Raw genomic sequence first — 20216 nt, forward strand, 5'->3', positions numbered from 1 at the left:
AAATTTGTTCCGAAATAATTTTTATTTAAAAAATTATGCAATTACTATCACGGATAAAATAACCTGTGTCTAATAAAGCCTTGTAAATTGAATTACGTTAGCATATACTGCCGCTCCAGATCGACCTACAACAGAACTGCAAATATGCAAATAACCGAAAGGCCTTGAAATTTTCTTGGTCATGTAAACACAATATTTGCCTAACCAAAGATTTATTTCCATCAATAACATACAACTTACAGTGTCTATATCTAGTGCATCTATTTTATATACATAAAATCTAGTAAAATCGTTACAAAGAGGTTAAAATACATCTTAGTCAGCTACAGTATTATGCAATTACTTAACGAAAAAATAGGTATTAAAAATGTGTCACTGAAGAAGTTATTTCCTCATAGAAAATAATACAAAAATATATCCATAGTTAAAAGGATTCAAACGCTCGTCCAGTCCAAACTCAATTCTTCTCTCCCCATCGACCCATCATAAAAAAATAATTTTGACAATCGACCGAACATCGTACAAAACTCAATAGAACGTATTTACAATCAAATATGTATGGGCACGTGATCTAAAAGTTTGGCTCTATCGTCAAAAACAGCACTGCACATTTCACACTTGAACATGTTTTGCGCATGTTGCATCGATAGCTCAGCCAACTCGTGGAGTGGACTAGGATCTACAAGTTCCTGTTTAATCTTCATTTCGTCATCCTTGCTAGATTCAATATCCGGGAGGATGTTTTCTGGTTCCATCTTCTTATTTTTAGTGATGATCATACCACCTTTGACCAATCTGACTACTTTACTCCCTGGTCCAATAATGGTACGACCTGGGCGTAGCTTTAACTGCGACGGTGTGACTTTGATGATGTTCGTTGGCACCGGTCCATTATCATCTTCTGTTTCAACGATTTGTTCGGAAGCTACGTCCGGTGGTGGGTCACTCTGATCCATGTAGACCACACCGTTGGTTTGGTCATTTAGCTGATCTTCCTTAAGGAGACTATTGACGGCTTGTTCGGTGTCGTCATCGGGGAACGTCGCCAAAGGCAGTTTATCAGTGTTGAGGATGTGGTAACTGACGTTTTTAGTTCTTGGTCGGATTCGTTCTCCAGTTGCTGATTTCAGCTCAGTTGGTTGTGTCCGTGTGACTAAAGTCTTTGTCTTGTGTCGAACTTTCCCATCTTCTCCTGTTTCTACAGGAACTCGAGTTTTTTGAGTGTGTATCATTTTCGGTCGCGATGGAACGGCAGGTTCCGCTTTTATCTTCCTCTTAGATTTAGATGCTGGTTTGGAATTGACAATGGAATTGATGTTTTCTATTGCTGAAGAACAGCTGTTGTATAAATCTGTGTAAGATTCGTTGAGCGAAGGTTTCGGGGAGCTTTTTTTGTTTTTCTGTTTGTTTTTTTTCCGAAGCTCTCTTTCCTCTTCTGAATCGGTGTAATGAGGTTGTTCCTCCTCGTCTTCTACATCATCATCTGCTTTATTCGATATCATTTCCAACTCGTGAGGTTTTAGTTTCCTCCTCCGTTTATATTTCCTAGGACCCACTTGGGGTTGCCTCTTCATAGCCGTGTTTAGATCACAATGATGAATCAAGTGAACGATCAGATCTTGTGATGTTGCAAACATGTCCGAACAGACCGAGCAACAATAAGGAGTGACGCTGTGAGTGTATTTCGGATCGGGACCCGAATGGTGTGAACGGATGTGCTCGCGAAGAACCACTCTTTGGTTAAAAGCTCGTGGACATACAGCGCAAGCATAGGGTTTTTCCCCTGTATGAATCCTCTCATGCTTTCTTAAAGTGCCACCATCGGCGAATGCCTTCCAGCAGAAACGACACCCATAAGGCCGCTCCCCTGTATGAATCCTTATGTGAATCTGTTGGGAACTTCTTGATCCAAACGTTTTCCCGCATTCTCTACAAGGAAATTGTCGCCCGGTGAGACTACTATGGCTGTGTCTGTGGTTCATTAGTGATCGTCCGTCAGGAAACTCTTCGCCACAGACATCACATGATACGATCTTGTTTCTGTGAGACAGCATGTGGCGCTTCAATCTAGCCTTATTATGGAACGTCTTAGCGCATTTGGAACATGCAAAACTCTTCTCTTTGGAGTGTTCCCAAGAATGCTTCAATAACGTACGTCGATCTTTACACGTGCGTCCGCACAACATACACGTGTTAGCAGGAAGGTTCTTGCCATGCTTAGACTGAACATGAGCAGCAACAGCTTGATCATCAGTGCAAACCTCTCCACAGATCATACAACGATGCTCCGAACCTCTCGCATGAACTTCTGCATGAGCGAGTAAATCTAAAGCTTCAGGAAAAGACTCCCCGCAAACGTTGCAGATATGACCAAACTCGTGATCGTTAATATACTCTTCTTTGATGTGAACCCTCTGGTGCCGCTTCAAGTTGTCTTGACGATGGAAAGACAATCCGCAAGTCGAGCAATAGAAAGTACCATATTTCGTGTCTTCTTCGGAATAGTCTTCATCTTCATCTTCGTCAAAGTCTTCGATGTCACCATGTTTACTGCGCAAGTGCTCGCGCATCAGAGCTATATCCCAGAACATCTCGCCACACTTTTGACACTCAAAGGGGCTATCACCACCGTGGATGCGCGCATGTGAAGCTAGAGCTTTCTCTCTGGCAAAACCTACTCCGCAATGTTGGCAAACGAATGGTTTGCGGGGGTCTGTAATGGGGTACCGAACTTCCACAGACTGGTTATCAGCCATGTAGTCACTGTAGTCAGCATAGTCGCCTTTGACGTTGTTCTCCATAGCCTCCATAAGACGCATATCTTCATCAACATAATTATAAGACCTTGAACTAGAGGCCACTGTATCATCTCCTTCGTACGAATCATACTCTTCCTTAATCTTTGATTTCTTCCTCCTTGGGAACTGTTTTCTTTTCGTTCTCTTCTCCCCATCTGACTCATCCAATTGCTGGACGTCTTCTTCCTCCAAACCATCCGTTTCCGGAATATAAGCATGAATTTTGAGATGATTCATCAAATCACATTTTCTTATATACCTAACCCCGCATAAATTACACCCGTGTGGCCGATCCGTCTGATGAGCCACCATATGATTCATCAAATTCGCCTTCTTCCTAAACCTCCGACTACAAAAATCGCACGGATACGGCCTAGACGCTGTATATTCATCCTGATCCGTCGGCAACGGAATATCAAAATCTTCATTGGCTTGTTCTTCATTTCCCACCGCTTCTTCAGACCCCACCACGATCTCTTGCGGACAACTTTCATCCCATTGTTCTGTTAAAACTTCTTCTGTTACTTCTTCAGTGACTTCTTCAGAAACCGCTTCGGCAACTTCCATGAACTGCTCTTGGAAGTTAACCGCGTGGGTTGGTTGCATGACGAGGACATTGTCTTCGGTTATGTACACGATGTTACCTTCGGGTTCGGGAATTGTTTCAGTCAGAGGAATTTCTTCTTCTTCTTCTTCGGTCTGTTGGACACCAGTGAACTCCTCGCTTTCTGCGGGGAGGATCTCATTTTCGATGCTGCAGATGACTTCTTCGCCTTGGACGACGGCGGCGGAGTCTTCCCAAGCCAACGCGAAATTATCTTCCATTGTTGCCGAGCTTAGACATAATTGTTAAAAGTCTGGAAAAAAAAAACAAAAATATTATTGAAAAGGACGCGGTTTTTGTAATACTTTTGTGTTGTTGTGAATATGTCTCTTTTTTACGCATAAAACGAAAATTATGAAATTCTGTAAAAGATCTACAAAATTACGACTTAAACGTGTTATAAAATAAGAATGAATTGGATTTATTGACTGTGAGTCCTGAATGTGGTTCTAAATTTGTTTAATAACAACTTGAATTCTTGAAAGATTTTTTTTTTATTTTGGGTCTCGAGGTCATTATTGCCAACATTACGTAATGATGTAACGAAAATTACTGCCGCGGCTCCTGACAACCGGTCGTCAATTGTTTGGTTTACTAGAAACCGCGAAATAAATTAAACGCCCAAGTTGACATTTTTAGCAGAGCAACAAAATGACGTCATTGCAGTCAACAATTGACTTGCCACAACAGCAAAACCTCATTTTTCATAATAATAAATGCAAATATTGGTTTAAGCGTAATTGTGACGCCGCTACTGCCATAAATCAATTGGAGAGTATCGAACTCATTACCAGAGATTGGTGAAATTGGAGCATTTCTGACGCTGCGGAGGCAGCAAGGCCTTGGAGTCGTATAAATTCGATTCTTTGTCCTTTTTGTTTGTAACCCCTCAAACGCGTCTCCCGTTGAGGTTAAACAAATTTGACAAGTGAGGTTATGCTTAATTGAGGTTAGCACAGTTTACAATTTCAAAAAACGTAAACATTGTCGTTTTTCAAGCCTTCGCGATCGATTTCCACCCATTTCCAAAGCCCCGCAAATCTACCGTACTCAAAACGCTATCAAATTATCCACAACTGCGTGCTATAAACGTCCATTGCATACCAATCTCGAAGGAAAGAAAGGAAAACGGCAATTACATCACGGCCCAATTTCACTACGACAACTGCTCTAACCCCAAAACTAACCTTCAATATCACTTCCAAACCACAAAGCGAACTCAAAAAACGCTTAAAATTAATACTTACATCGGTTTTTACGGCGAAAAATGACAACCTAACCAAGCTTTACAAACGCAGCGTCGACCTTCACTTGCAATGAGCAATGGCTGCTTGATTTGTCGTTTGGTGTTGTGGTGCAACGGCGGCACGGAACTGGAGACGGCGGAACTCTCGAATTTCACCGGATTTTGTAGGTGGCACAAAGAGGTGATCACTGGGGGGGTGGCACTAATTTAGGGCCTCAATTGAAAGCCCTACGAAAATTAGGTTAACGACAAAATAACCTACACAACAACCGCCAAAACAACGACGCGCTTCCGCTAGGGGGAGCGCGCGAAGTTTGAAAATGAGCACTTTCGGCGGGAAAATTGAAGAGTTACCCGAAATTAGCATCGACAGGTATAAGAACCAACACGAACACTTAATTTTCTGCAATTTTATGTAATAATAATTGAAAAAAAGAATATCAAGAATATTGCGCGACTTTTATCGCAAAAAATGTGGTTTTTACAGGTTCGATGGCGACAACTTTGACGCTGTCGCCTTCTTCCTCTCCCACTGCCACATTGACCATATGCAAGGCCTCGACAACCCCAATTTCCAGAAAAACCTCGTCTCAACAGGTCGCTTTATATACCTATCCCACGTCTCTGCAGAAATCCTCAAGAAAACCTACCCAGTTATAGCCAACAACTTGGTAGAGTTAGAATTCCACTTTTCCACCACCCTCACTTTGGCAAATCGGAGTGTGGCTGTAACCCCAATCCCTGCAGGACACTGTCCAGGATCTGTGATGTTCCTTTTCGAGTCTGCCTGCAACATCCTGTATACAGGGGACTACAGGATCAATCCTACTGATTTCCCAAAATTTCGGGCTTTTTATGACTCCATGGGCAACAAAAAGAACATTCACGCCGTCTACTTGGACACAACTTTCTTTTTAAAAAAATACGAAAAATTCCCTTCACGCAACGAGAGTCTTGATGAGGTTTGCAACATAATCAGCGAGTGGATTTCAAGGAGTCCTCAACACGTGGTGGCTCTTAACGCTCCAGCGAAATACGGTTACGAGTATCTCTTCATCGAGATCTACAAGAAACTCAAGATGCCGATACATGTCAATCGGGAGATCTTCGAGTTTTATAGTCGAGTTCCAGAGCTAGATAACGCGGTAACGCGCCTAGATAAGACACAGATACATAGCGCTTGCGGGAGTCATTACAGCGTTATCTGTTGTAACACTATCGCCTACAAGATAAAAACCATCAAAGTTTCAGCGTTTCGTTGGAAAAGTGAAAATCTCCAGAATGGGATTAGTGAAAACCAACAGAACAATCATTTTGTGTGCTATTCAACGCATGCATCGTTCGAAGAAGGAGCGGCACTGTTGAAATTCCTTAAACCCAAGAGGGTACAGGCTAACGTTTTACATGCTAGTGCTGCTGTTAATGACGAGATCGTGAAAAATATCGAAGGGTTTTTGGTGAAGGAGGGGCCGAAAAGAAAGAAGGTAAAGCTTTTTCCGATTGAAGAGAACAAGAGAGGGACTGAAGAGAAAGGCGAGGGCTTGACAGATTTTGAGAAAAGTATTTTGGATTCGCCTCCAAGGGGGGCCAATGTTTGACAAGATGTAATTGTTGTTTAAAGATGTATTTTTAATTGTTATTTCAAGATGTATTTTTATACGTACTAATCACTTTTGTATATTTTGTAGAAAATAAAATTATAAATAAATTTACTTTAAATTATTTATGCAACCAGCAATACAGTCGGTTTCAGTAATTTAAAGTTCTGCAAAGTAAAACAGAGCTATAAACTTGTAAACAAGCTAAAAAAGCTAAAACGTAATATGTGTAAAGGCAAATAAATGCAAAAAAATTCTTACAATCTTTATTGAATTTACATAACAAACCGAATCTATTTTATGGTTAGTAATATCAGTCATGTTTCCGTGGTTTATGGGAGTCCCCGAAGATCTAGTTTGGGAGTAGTTCGTCGGCGTTGGAAAAAATGCCGCGCTATCGATATAATACAAATAATTTATTATTTAGACAGAAGATAGGTACAAGTGCTTTTATGAAATACACGATGTAACGAATTCCCAGTTTGAGATCAACTACCCTTACATAAAGAGAATTGAATTTTATTTTTACAATCGTTAACAGTAATTTACACATTATAATTAATGGAATGAAATAAATAGTAGAAAATATAAATTGTAAGTCTGTACTTATAAGTTGCATTTTCTACCAAGATATATGGCTCTCACATCTATTATATACATAAGCTATATATCACAAACACTACATTACCATGCTCTGTGACAATATCATTATTTACAATGTAATAAATAAAAAAATGGATGAATTATCAAAATTACGCCTATAATTACAGAAATGAATGGAACCGATGCTGTGGCCACAAAAAATCTGGCAGTTTTTCAAAGCAAAGTAACATTGGTCCAGTATTAAATTACCCTAACTATACATAATGATTACGGAAAATTGTTCAAATCGATATGCTTGTTTCCAAAGTTGGCAGTAAGCGCCCGTGGCGATTTTCGTCGCGGATGCCTCCCGCCTCAACAACTACGTATTGGTCAATGTAAGCGCAGCTGCACGAACGAATTTCGTTTTATAAAAATAGAAAATACAGAACTAATGCCCATTCTGGAAAGATAATAATAGCTGCCATTTATTGAGAAATAACTATAACTATATTGACATCACTACGAACTGTTTTATCACGTCCACTAAACGCTCGAACGGACAACAGAATATGTACATGAAAAACAGTTCTTTCAAATAGTTGGTTCAAGTCTTTATTTATTTCTTTATTACCATACATCTAGCCTGCCCGGGTTGTCTCTCAGTCGCTCTATTCATACATCCTGCACGAATTCTACCGATCTTTCGAGCCGGTCGCCGCACTTCCCAAAAAAAAATTTAGTGTGATCGGCCCGAACAATCAGAACAAATTAGCGCCTTAAAATGGTAACAACTACAAAACTGGCTGACTGGCGATGACCAGGCAAGCAAATCATAGAAATCAAGGAAAAAACGGTCACTAATCAGTTTGACGTCGAAGTTCCGGACGAAAAAACGCACCAAACGTAAAACGAAGTTTTTTTTTGTCGTTATCAAACTGACCAGGTGCACATCCAATGTCAGGCAAGCGACCCATTCATACGAATCTTTCGTTCATTTCGCATTCTCTGAGAGAGGTTCCGCTCTTACGATCAGAGAACAACATCGGGCAGACTATGTGGCCACTAGGCTCTCGAATCGTTATCGTGCACGATTTTTCGTTCCTTATAGTAGATCTCTTCGCTTTCTTTGTCGCACATTAGGAGCACCACACCGCCGAAGAGGAAAATGGCGGCGCCCCAACCCACTCCATATGCCCAACCAAATTCCCATATTGTCCGATTACCGAGGTTCAACTCGGCCGCGAAGCACACGGGGTAGATGATCAGGGCGATGAGGATCGTCACAACTAAAAAACGAACAGACAATTGTTAGTTTTCGCATGTTTCTCCCAAAGTTCAAATCCAGGTTGCATTCGAATCAAGTTAGGAAAGTTTCAAACTCATAAACTGTCAAGACTTTTCGGTCTACATTATATCAGTGCAGCCTCAAAGCACATATGTTTCCGACGCTTCCTAACTAGTTTCCTGTCTAGTACTCACGTGCTAATCCCATGACTATCACAGCGCATCTATAGTACTTGTACTTGGCGTGATGATCTTTGGTTTTGAGCCCAAATCCCGTGAGGATGGTGGCTCCCAAGTCCATAACAAGCGTGATGACGCATAACGCCGCCGCTGTATGGATGTATGCTAAAAAAATAAAATGATTCATTCTACGATTGTTATTTCCGGGCTTAGGAATGTGACGAACAACCGCACGATGACGACGTCAATTTGACACCCCCAGATCTACCAACCCCCAATAAATTTCAAGCCTCCTCCTCCGTTTTACTTTGAAAAATCGCTCTATAATAAAGTACATACAATAAAAGTGTACGAAAGAGAGAGGTTGAAATATCTTCGCAGTTTAAAGCTGACAGCGATAATGTGGTGAATTGTCAAACATTTTTTACCTGTCACCGTCTTGAACTAAAAATACATGATTGATGTTTTATTACTTTGAGTCGGTTCCGCTTTATTTTCGCATTCGCGTCGATTTAATCAAGTTTCGAGGACGCAGCAAGGAAATTTCTATAGGCTCGAAAATGTGAATATAATGACGAGAGGTGTGAAGCTATATTTGATTATACAGAAACTCCCGAAAAACACAAACACACTTTAATCAAACGTACTTTATTTCGCACACCCTGTAAAAGTAATTTTCTTCTCGAAATGCTTCATTATTATGTTTAACTTCCAAGCATGTGGTGTTTATCGTCAATTTTATATTCCGTTTGACAAGAAAATTTCTAGCTAATGTTTACTTAATGTGTGATTAGTGATCTCGTCACGGTTTATGTCACGTTTCCTTTTGTCTCAGATTATCGCTGTAATCTGTTGTATCTTGTTTCTTACTTATTGTTTTATCGTGGTTGTAAATTTTAATATCCTATTACGCTCATTATTGATTTTATCTCGGACAATAATTCGTAATTGGCTATGCAGTGAAAATAACTTTTTTATCGTCGTCTTATCGAAAAACAATTACTAGTTTCCGGGCGCCACAGGTTTTTGCTTGGAATCTCGTCTGATTGCTCATTGTAAAATCGTTTAGTAGCCATCGAGTTTTATAACATTTTTTTTTTATTAAATCTTGACACTGACAATTAAAACCTAAATTTTTTGTTTTCTTAACAAAAAAACTGAAAATAAGCTCAATATTCTACTTGCAATTTACAAAGTACATATTCGTTGGTTTATTGCTAAACGAACAATAATGCAACAAAAAAACGTCTAGACTTAACAATATATTGACACTACATTTCCGAACCAATAAGTCAATACAATTCTTTGTATAACGTCAAATTACCAACGCCCTTCAAATTCCAATCCGCGTTTGGATGCTCTTCATAAAAACGTTTGAAGGTAAATAAAAACCGGCCTATTAATCTTGAAATCCCGTCCTGCACGCCACTGCTCCAACCCTCAATCCCAGCACCCCTTGCATTATTAATTGTACTCGCAACAACCTGCCAATAAAACGCGATATTTGCATTCCGTTGGCCAAGGCAGAAGATTGATGACGCTCCTCTCGAAAACATCCTCATATCTGGGTCAACAGACCCCCGCAAAACTTGTTGAATATTCCCCCCCAAATACCTGCATCTCTGGATTGGTAACACCCTGGAGGTTCTTGCATATTGAAAGGAAGAGGTTGAGGAGCATCTTCTTCTATACAGTGCATGAAGAGGCCTTGTCGCCATCCTGCTGCCATCAACCAGTCCGTGGAGGCCAAACCCATGATCATCAAAACTATCACTATAAGTCCACATATGAACGCTATCACCTGGAAAAAAGAAAAAGTAAAGTTGATAAAAATTCGCAAGAAGTCTACCAGACGATAGCGACTGCTTTGAGCGGCGATTTTCACTTTTATTTTTTCCCCCATGTTCACTTGTTTTCCAACACCGACTAAATGATTAAGTCAGGTGTGGCTCAGGTAGTGATAACACCAAGTTTTGGTGGGGACTGCATTTTAACTTCCAAACGAAGCAAAGTCGATGAGGAAAAAAATATTCTATTTCCTGTTTTGATATCTTGGAACTTAATCCACTGGTCTTAAGGCGCAACCGTATTAATTACTGCGATAAAGCTTGATTAAACTCGAAGGACAAACAACACCAAAACAAACATGGATGCAAAGTACGATTGTAATTTGTTAATGGAGCGTGCATCGTGTCCGTAAATATTTATACAGTGTGTCTAAATAAAACTGGACCCGTAGAACCAATTTCCGTGACCCGGATAGGCTTGCATTTTTTACATGGAAAATAAAACCATCGTACTTTATATCAAATATGATTAAACGTCAAACTGTCAAAGAAACGTTCTGAGGTTGAAATTGATTAATTCCCAATTTCATTACAAACCACGTGATCGCAACAAGACAGTCTTTGCCAACGACACAAATCCGAAGCCCCAGATTTTTTACCACTGTTGCCACCATCACAACCCACATTTCCGCCGTCTTTCCCTAATCGATCGTCGCATTTCTTGTTGCCTTTCAACACGTGATGTTACTTAAAGCAGTCGTTTTTCGATAAAGTATCTGAAACAACTTCGGCCCACTTCTAAAACGTTCCACAAGTTGCTTTTATCTATTTTCAATGTTGCGATGTATTTTATGAAAAAACTTTGACATGGTTTTAATCCAATCTGATTTACTCCACAAATTTCGTAGTTTTTAAGTAATTACTGGATTTTCCTGTCATTGCTGAAATTGGTTTACTCGTTGGCTCGCAGCCAGGAAAACACGTTTTTTAAGAAAATTTCCGTTTCCGGTTCGTAAATTGAGCTTTACTTTAATCAAGAATGCACATTTACCCAGTATATTTCTCCATGAGAAGTGTTGACATTTAGAATGACCGCAATCAGTGAAATTGTTTGAAATTTCGGTTTATCGGATGGTAAACGTTAAATTCTGGTGGTGGTGAATTTAATTAAATGTCCCGGAAATTGAATCAATTCATTTTTAGTTTTCTAGACGTTGATGCAATGATTCATAATTCAAGGTTTATTGACCAGTTTTTTACTAGTGAAACTTTTTCAATAGTTTTCCAGCAGTTTTCGACTGCATTCATGTATTTCGGCGTTTGTAAAGCTTCACGGTTCGATGGAATTACAAAATACACAATAGAAAAGTACAATGTTATTATAGTCGGGAGCTGTAGTGTCACGTGACGGTTTGTTCGTTCTTAATTGGTGCAGGATCGTCACGTGACTTCCATCGTCACCCCGCATTGGCAGTTTGGCTCCCGCCGTCATTTGTTCTGATCATGTCCCTCTTGGATGTAACTGCTGTCTGGAAATTACCTTGTAACCATAGTAACTCACTGCCGGTTTCTTCCAGACGAAAAAAATCGATAGTAGGCGTGACTCCGTCGCGCCATAATCAACCCCCTGTAGCACACGTCGGGGGTGAACAGAATTAACCTGAAGGAACAACCCTTAAATACGCAAATGTGAAAGTTACTCGTCGTTGTTACAAAGAACTCTGAGTATAATCGAGTTACGGCTCGGTTGCGACGCTCCGGATTTTTCCGGGGGTTGAAAAATCGCCAAATATGTAAAACGGGGTAAATGTAAATTAGTTTTGATGTTCGACCCCGGAATGCAAACAGGGGTGTCGATTAAAGTAGTTAAGTGAAAGGGGTTGCCACTTTACACAACAGGTAAAGGGATGAATTCACCCCTACGGCGCTGTAAATTTTGCCTCGCCGCAAACATTTTGCCCCATTTTTAGGTACATTTACATAATTAGAGCAGAATAGCGCCCGTTTGGAATATGCTGTGCGTAACAGTAGCAGTCATTTATTTCTCTTAGTGTCAAGACATGAAAAAATCAGGCACATCACAACTCAAACAACTCGCTCAGGAAATTATTTTTCCGACGAAAATATGCTTTCTTCTGAATAATTTGATTTCAAAACGCTTCGTTTACTGGAGGTGTGGGGGTTACTTTTGGGATTTATTCACGGACCGCTTTGTCAAGACTATAAAAGAACTTAATAGCCACTTTATTACAATTTTTTTGTTCCCAGGACTCGGAATATGTAAACAAATAAAATAAAATCGGGCATCAAATAAAAAGGAAATGGTCTCATAAAGTTTTACTTTTATTAAGTGGAGGGATGCTAGCAGTCAGCTCTTCGAATAAACAAGATTACACTTGAAAAATTGCGTAATTAGGATTTTAATGTAAAAGAAAAATGTAAAGGGGAAAAGATTAAAAGCGAAGGGCGTGTGCTCTTGCAAGCTCAAAAATTACGAAATTAACTAGGTAATTAAATTAAAAATTTTTATTACAACATGAAAAGAATAACTTTGCCATAAATGAAAAACGAGAAGTGAAATCCAAAAGTGAAGAAAAAAACGCCCTTAATTTCAAAGAAACTTGGGTAAGCGAGAATTTTTGAAAGATTAAAAATGGTGGAGGCGCCAAACGGGCAATTAAAAAAAGTACTAATAACTCCCAAATATTTGATCTCATCTATTTAAAACCAAAAACGGGTTTCTAAAACTGTCACACTTTCAAATTGGGATTCGTAAAATATTTTCCCGAAATTTTGTCTGCTGTACTTCAATAAATTGGAAGAGTTTATTGGATATACCAAATCTAACATATTTCCATAAAAATAATAATTTTCAATTAACTACATACATAGTTAGTCCTTGAAATTGATATAAAATCTCCTGAAAACTTTTTAATATAATTATTCCGAGCAAATCCCATTTGAGCCCCACGAACGCCACATCCATCAAAAAATTGACACGAAAACAAGCTAATAACGATCCCAACTTAAATGAGCTATTAAATCCAACTTTAAAACTAATTAAAACACCCAAACAACTCTCCGCCACTGCACCAACGCACCCCATACAACAACACATGTAATTCGGAGACCCTTGCCGTGACTTGAAACCCCAAAATTTTACCTGAGCGATCTGATTTTCCGCCATTAAAGCCAAAACTATCAACTGTCACAAGAAAAGGGTCTTAGAAAATGTAATTTAGTAAACTGCATGTGTCCGGTTTCGGCCGTTCACCCCGCATCACTCACAGTCTAATCCATGTACCACGAAACGACAAAATGGCACACGTGCCGCAAAATTGTACCACGAAACCGAGCGCTAAATTCGAACTGTAGACGACCCGAACAGCCCAGAGTGTGTATGGTGTGCGTGCTGCCGCCCCGCTGCCGCCCCCGGAATCGATTATCGGAACGACGACGATGCGCCGCCGCCAACCTACACTGTGCGGCCTATGAAGGGATTTTTCTCTTCTGCTGCCGCCGTCCTCGGTGACTTTATGTAAAAATGCGACTGGGAACGTTGTCCTCGGGACGTTTTCCGTCCAGTCAATTTGACCCCGAATTTATGTTAATCGGCCGGATACAAAGTCTCCTGGTTAGGGTGTGACTTCCACCCGCAAATATCACAGTTTCCCCTTGTTTACAGGTTTATCTCCAATAATATGAAAATGAGACAAACTTTAGCTGTATTCCCGAGCGCAAACAGGCTGACCCGTGTTCGGCCACATCAAAGTTCGTGGATTATCTGATTATTTGATAAAATCACGCCTGGTTTCAATTCAAAGGGGGCTGCGGTCGACCCCCATCTTAATAAAACGTTCAAAGTCGTTAATTCGTACATAAACAAGCCGGGAACTAATAAAACGTTCGAAAATCGGTCGTAAACGCGTTTTTACTTTTGGAATCCTTTTTGTAATCAAGCAATTAGTAGTTAAGTGGAAAGGGTGACGGCATGTTTTTACTGCTAATTATGCAGTAATAGAGAGGAACGGTTGTTTTTATAGATCAGCGATTTGTTTGTTTTACAAGTATTATTTCCTATAACTTCACCCTAATTTCACTCCGCAAAGACGCGAAAATAAACATGAAACTTGGATGCCGACGTTCCTGTATTTCTATTGTTGGAGCCCAAAAAACCGCCTAGAATGTTGCAAAAACCCTCCGCGATCGATTTTTAATTATCATATGTGCTTCCAAATCGCCAGCCGCACTCTTTTTCTTCGCATCCCTCCGGAAGCACCCCCAAAGATTAATGCAGTCACAAACGCCCCAAATGCTAGCCAACAACTCCAGCTAATGACTGATCTGTCGACGTCCTTGATAAGGGTCTGATGAATGGTATGAAAAATCAATTTAATGACCGCCGCCGTTGCAAATTTTTCCTGAGAAAAACAATCCGAAACGCGCGTCAAAAATTGATTAAATATACGCATTCATCCCTCCCTCAAGGGAATCGATCTTGTGTGATTAGTCGTTATGAGTTTAGCCTGGAGCTTTTCAGGCTCTGACGACGTCAAAGCTTGAAACGGATCTAAAGCTTTGAACGAGAGTGGAGCTTTATAAAACAGGATGCAGGTGTTATGAGAATAATCCGTGTTTTGTGCTTTTTTCGTGGGGCAAGTTTGGGTCTAATTTCGCGAAAGACGTCTTTATCGAGAGAGGCAACTCCTCTTGGATAACTTTTTAATTAAAATACAGTGTAATACAACGGACGGTTACGTCTCACTGGATGAGAGGAAAAAGAGAGTGGATGTCGAAGAGATTGATGGAATTTTTAAAATAAAATGTTGGGCTAAATGAGATCCTTAATCGCCAGCGGAGTTGCTGAGAAAGCAGATTTTTATTGGGCTGAAGCTGTATTAGTTTCCAATTTAATTTAATTAAAAAAACTGAATGAATACATTAAACTATACGCGATGGAACTTCTGTAGCCTTTATTCTCTTTCTCTTCATTCTGTTAGCCGGCCGTGTCGTCTCGAAAGCATTAATTTCCATGATTAAACTATACAGGAAATACCCATCCCCTTCATTATTTGGACCGGAAACGGGTCACGTCTCCCATCGCGGGAATATTTAATCTGTACAGATGAAAAGTGCCTCCAACCCCCATGATAAATATCGAAGGTCTCCACGACCACGTCTTCTCCCTGTTAAATTTGATTATTGTCGCATAAAACATTCTTCTCATTTTCGTGCTCTACAGACCATAACGAGGTCTCACGCCCAATCTAACAACCACGTCCATCCGGACACTTTACCCCCTTATGGTAATTGAAAATGGGGGTGGCCGCGAAAGTCAACCCTCGTTCGAGGAGGGATTTATTGTTTCTCTCTTTGTGTGGTGTCTTTTTAAAATTTGATATTTTCGGTGGTGGCGTTTATCTCGGTGGAAAAGAGCGTCGTAAAATTGGATTCATTTCTCATGGTTTCACATAAAAGTAATGCGATCCCTTTTATTTTTCTCGGGGATCGATTTCGGACGATGTTTTTCGCTGAGAATCGTTCGACTCGAAAATTGGGCTTAATAAATCATTACGGAAAGTCAGTTTGGCGAAAGGGAAAGGGTCGAAAGGAAAGCACAACCCTTTTGCTGTTGCGTCGGGCTGACATGCTCGAGACGGTTAGATCAGACATCAATCACGGGATATATCAAAGGGACGTGGTTTAACACTTTGTCGGAATACATTCATTTTTTTCCATTTCTGAAACCGATTCACACATCCGCTGGTTCTCTCAATACCGAAACCTAATTGGATCATTAAGCGAGGCGGGGCGAGGCGAGGCAAAATGAAACGACACCACCTCGTTGGAAAATCGAAACGACCGGCCGGCTTTTTATCGACGAGTTAATTTGCCTCGTCTGGCTCCTGGCCCGAAGCATATTTCTGTTTGTCTTTTTTGTGTTCTCGAAGGGAAAAAAGAAACTTTTTACAACGCACTAAATCTGGCCCCGATACGCCGAGGGATGGATAAAGTTTTTCTTTTCGGTGAGCAATAAAATAAAATGTCGTACGAATTTATTTGATGAGGTCGCGTTTAGTTCAGGATATCGGACCATCTTTAATTATTCAAACGTGTAGGAGGCGGACAATGAGGCCTCTCCTGTGATAAATTTGTTTCGGGTGAAATATGAATAAACATCGGGGATTTTTCCGAGGCTTTGTTTCGAAATGAAAAACATATTTTCGGTTGGTATACGCGATTCGTCTTGCCTCTGTTACAAGACAAAACAGAGTTCCACAACGCGAGGTTCATTATTCATTCTAGCGGATATTTCATTATTCAATATTTGCTTTATTTTTGTTGGACAGTCGGCCGGGAATTTATTTAAGGACGGGAAAAGTTTGCCGATTAGTTTGAGAAAAATAACGTTTGCGATATAATTCGCTTCACTACGCTTCGTTGAGTTTGTTGTGACCAGTGATGTGACGGAACATGATTTTGTTCTATTTTCTGCAGCACCTATGCGCTTGATGTTTTATCCGGCTCGAAGGACCAAATAGACACGGTCATGCTTCATAAAGTAGCAAGATGTAACTTATCAACTGTCACAAAAACCCGTTACCCTTTCCATGAGTTATTCGCTCAATTAGGGCATAGTTCGACGGACGCCTATGTGTTAACAAGAGTTATAGGATTTGGCATGTAGCCAATCGATAAGCACGCTCGACGAAGAAAAATATGAGACCGTGGTTTCTCTGTAATCAGGTGCTTTGTTCGGGGGTGGAATCTGAGAAGGCTAACTCTAGAGAGCACTAATTTAAATGAGCTGCCAACTGGAAGAAAAGAAAAAGTGTAATAAACAAACGTAGGTACAAAGAAAGCGTTTCGAATCAATGAGAAAAGGAAACAATGGGGACGATTTTTGCAAGATTCAGATAAGAGAAAGGAAAGGGTTGATTCCAAAAGCGGAAGAAGAGTGCTTATGGCACATCCGCACAAACAAGAGACTTGAGAAGGGTCAAACTGTGCAAGGGCGAACTTCCCTCAATTGTGATGGATCTTCAACCCCCCTGAACCCGCCAATGTCACGTTCTCATTGAGGGAGAAAATTCCACGTGTTGTCATGACTTTCTTCAAATTATAAATTCCGCACCGCCACCACCACATCCCCCAAATGAATTACGTCGAAACAACAACTGACAAAAGCAGAAAGCCCACCACACACGATGAGAGAGAAAGAGCCCTCGACCCAGATTTCGATTCATTCGACATTCAGACATGTTTATTCGCAATTTCTACTTTTTCCTATGAACGAAATACGTCAATTTCCTGGAATCACGACGACGTTGCCCCCACGAGATACAACCAATCATACAAAACGTAATCGCTGTTATCGCTCGGGGGTAAATGGGCAATAAAATGTAAGGAGGGAGAAGGGTTACGACTGTTGTCTTGTTGATCGGAGGAGGAAACAAGACGACACCTTGGGGCAAAACGCCATTGTCGAGATTAAGATTGCATTCATAAGCTGTGGCCTTAGAGAGGCGGTGGTAATGGGTGTTTGGAGAGATTGATGGCGACTTGCTCTAAAGTACGAGTCCATGAAGACTAGTGAAAGGAGGTGAAAGACGTAAATGGGCTAAAGCGGGCTCTAGTTATTGAAAAGTAGAGTGGTCTTATTGTATTTCAAAAACATCCCGAGACGGCCAAATAGACATGAAAGTTTGGAAAGGCTAACTATGTCAGAGTTGTCAAAACCGAAAATATCAGTGCAGCCAACATGTACAATGGAATCGATAATAATTCAATATGTAGATCAAATTTATGTGAATATCCTTCACATAGGAACAACTCAAATTTTTACGCTGTATTATTCAAAATATTATTATTCTGTGTCCTAGTTTCACTTTTATAACTGATGTGGCATTTTTGGTATGAAAAAACGTGACAAATGTCGAAATATTCGTGTTTATCATTTTCAATTTTCAAAACAAAGCAACAACCCACCAACATGTAAAAAATCCAAAGCCTGCGCGACTCGTTTTTCGATCATATCGTAACACCTGCAAAAACAATAGATTTCCGCTAACGAGGCGACTTTTCTTTGCCCTCTTTTAAGGTTTTCTTCACACGCTTTTTCCACCAGCAAAGTGGTTCAATTTGACATTTCTTTCAGGGAAAGTTGTTCCCAAAGCCTATTGTGCGCCAACATCTGAGAATTTTCACATATACTTTTTGTTTTATTTCCTTACCTTAAGCGGCCTGGTGATGGTAACAGTCTCGATGGTGGTCGTCTGCGCCATATCACTGCAACAGACCCAAAAATAAACCTCACAGAAATAACTATCCCCGGCGATGAAAACCTTCTAATAAATCCGCACTCGACGATTCAATCAAGCTAAAACTTCGACCGGTGTTCTTGGCGTAAGTTTGCTCTTTTGTGTTGTCGTCACGACGTGAACTTTCCATTAAAACAGTTAGGGGCGATTTAACAAAGAAGCCAATCGGACGTGGAGCTGTTATCATAAATCTGTTTCGGAGGGCGATGCTAGGCTAATTACGACAATTGAATCAATAGGGGCACGTTTCAACGGGATTTTTAGTTTTTAGAAGTCTCAATCGCTCCTCATAGTGCAAGCTTTGAATTCCCGTTGAAACTTTCAGCGAACTTTCGCATTCTTTCACGTTTCATCAGGCTGCAGCGATTAATTAATTAACGAAGGGTTAATTCTGTTGAAAATTTAATTTCAGCGACTTCTTCACATTGTCCAATTATCTAATTTAATTAAATTAAAATAGCACGTCTTTTTGCCGAAATTCTACCAATTAGGAACGTGGACTTGGCTTTAAGTGTGATTCAGAATTTACATTGTGTGACTAACAAACGCTGCTCTGCTTTCTTCGTGACACTTCGAAATCGTGACTGACAAAAGGTTAACATACTTTAGGTCTTAAAGCTGGAAACTTGGAGCTGAAACGGAGCTGGCGTTGGAATGAATCAAAATTTGAATCAGCACCGTACTAACCAAACCTTGGGGCCCTTATAATCCTTTAATTCTGCGATAACTTTATAACCTTGGAAGTTATCAGATGAGTTCAGTTCGAATTATTCCAATTCTACCCTTAAATTGATTAGTTAAAAGCGGTCACGTCGCAGGAAAATCCGTGCCTGACCCTTGAAACAGGAGTGTAGCATCCGGATTACATGCCCTTGATTGGAATCGTGGTCGACAATTTTACTGCCCCTGTCTAACTTTTAATTAAGAAAGTCTTCGAAAAAACGGCGAGCAGTAAAGGCCTTCTTGCAGTTTGTTCCGTGTTCAATGCCTGCTTAAGCGCCGTTTTATGAATCTGAGTAAAAGTTTACGTTACAAATTAAACGTTATTTGTAAAATCCCACGTTGGTGCAGTAACTTCCCACCCACAAGTAACAATTATGACCACAAATTCCATAAAATGTAAAATCTGACTCATTGTAAGAAATTTGTGAAAGGTCAGAACTGGGCCTCCCTCCCTATGTCTAATCAAATTTCCACCCTCTTGAGCTCACTTTTACGTTTCGTGTTCAAAAGCGACATTATCAGCCCCAAATTCCTCCGCATCACGAAACTTGCGTACTTCAACCCCTAAAAATTACACAGTCAGCGAAGCGACTTAATGAAACTTTCACGATTCTTGGACGAAATCCACCCCTAAACTGGTTCTCAGGGTACGCCAGGTGCGCCCTTCCTACCTAACCTCAAAGTAAAAAATCGACACCTGTTTTAACTTTGACACCTCGATGGCCTACTTTTAAAATCTTTGTTATGCGAGTCACGGTTTAATTTCGGCACTGAATGTAAATGGGGTATTATTATAAACAGGGTGTTATTTGCATGTCAAAGGATCTTTAAATTGTTAATAACGATACGGTTTCGAGCGACGTCATTGAGGTTCACTTACCTTATCGTTATCAAAGATCAATATAAACACAGATTACGACCGATAAGATATCGGCTGTTGCACTCAATGAAGAGACACTTGCACTACATTCACGTCCATGTTTGTTTTGAGAACATGGCGGAGATGCTGATGAATCTGGACCGAAGAAAAATGTGCTGTAAACAGAAATATGGGCACTGGGCACTGACAATGGGCGCAGTGCTGCCACCT

General features: G+C 40.3%; 3 protein-coding genes across 5 annotated transcripts; 1 reads left to right on the forward strand and 2 right to left on the reverse strand.

Annotated features, from left to right (window-relative positions):
- Nucleotides 1-195: 195 nt before the first annotated feature.
- On the reverse strand, nucleotides 196-4740 carry LOC148168365 (uncharacterized). The gene is made up of 2 exons (XM_088044744.1): nucleotides 4650-4740; nucleotides 196-3655 (listed from the first exon to the last, which is right to left on the reverse strand). The coding sequence occupies exon 2, from the start codon at nucleotides 3621-3623 to the stop codon at nucleotides 549-551; it is 3075 nt and encodes a 1024-aa protein (XP_087900870.1). The 5' UTR covers nucleotides 3624-3655; nucleotides 4650-4740; the 3' UTR covers nucleotides 196-548.
- Snm1 (DNA cross-link repair protein snm1) lies at nucleotides 4733-6360 on the forward strand. Its single transcript, XM_088044748.1, has 2 exons — nucleotides 4733-5021; nucleotides 5136-6360. Exons 1-2 carry the CDS (start codon nucleotides 4969-4971, stop codon nucleotides 6244-6246), a joined length of 1164 nt encoding a protein of 387 aa, XP_087900874.1. The 5' UTR covers nucleotides 4733-4968; the 3' UTR covers nucleotides 6247-6360.
- Nucleotides 6361-6498: 138 nt separating this feature from the next.
- Nucleotides 6499-20213, reverse strand: LOC148168367 (transmembrane protein 47). Of its 3 annotated transcripts, XM_088044751.1 has the most exons (5): nucleotides 20007-20213; nucleotides 18317-18371; nucleotides 9910-10096; nucleotides 8311-8460; nucleotides 6499-8117 (listed from the first exon to the last, which is right to left on the reverse strand). In XM_088044751.1, the coding sequence occupies exons 2-5, from the start codon at nucleotides 18365-18367 to the stop codon at nucleotides 7894-7896; spliced, it is 612 nt and encodes a 203-aa protein (XP_087900877.1). In that variant the 5' UTR covers nucleotides 18368-18371; nucleotides 20007-20213; the 3' UTR covers nucleotides 6499-7893. The 3 variants fall into 3 exon arrangements, with proteins under 3 accessions (XP_087900877.1, XP_087900878.1, XP_087900876.1); XM_088044752.1 differs by lacking the exons at nucleotides 18317-18371; nucleotides 20007-20213 and adding an exon at nucleotides 13246-13501; XM_088044750.1 differs by lacking the exons at nucleotides 18317-18371; nucleotides 20007-20213 and adding an exon at nucleotides 10145-10268.
- Between the last annotated feature and the right edge of the window lie 3 nt (nucleotides 20214-20216).

The sequence above is a fragment of the Gnatocerus cornutus genome, chromosome 9, assembly GCF_029298725.1.
Source record: "Gnatocerus cornutus isolate USDA-ARS CGAHR chromosome 9, icGnaCorn1.1, whole genome shotgun sequence".
Taxonomy (NCBI): domain Eukaryota; kingdom Metazoa; phylum Arthropoda; class Insecta; order Coleoptera; family Tenebrionidae; genus Gnatocerus; species Gnatocerus cornutus.

Coding starts and splice junctions, on each gene's coding strand:
- Snm1 (XM_088044748.1), top strand. CDS start 4,969: ATGAGCACTTTCGGCGGGAAAATTGAAGAGTTACCCGAAATTAGCATC. Junction 5,022..5,135: donor CCCGAAATTAGCATCGACAG/GTATAAGAACCA, acceptor TGGTTTTTACAG/GTTCGATGGCGACAACTTTG.
- LOC148168365 (XM_088044744.1), bottom strand. CDS start 3,623: ATGGAAGATAATTTCGCGTTGGCTTGGGAAGACTCCGCCGCCGTCGTC.
- LOC148168367 (XM_088044750.1), bottom strand. CDS start 10,198: ATGGGGGAAAAAATAAAAGTGAAAATCGCCGCTCAAAGCAGTCGCTAT. Junction 10,097..10,144: donor AAAGCAGTCGCTATCGTCTG/GTAGACTTCTTG, acceptor TCTTTTTTCCAG/GTGATAGCGTTCATATGTGG. Junction 8,461..9,909: donor TTACCAATCCAGAGATGCAG/GTATTTGGGGGG, acceptor TTATTTTTTTAG/CATACATCCATACAGCGGCG.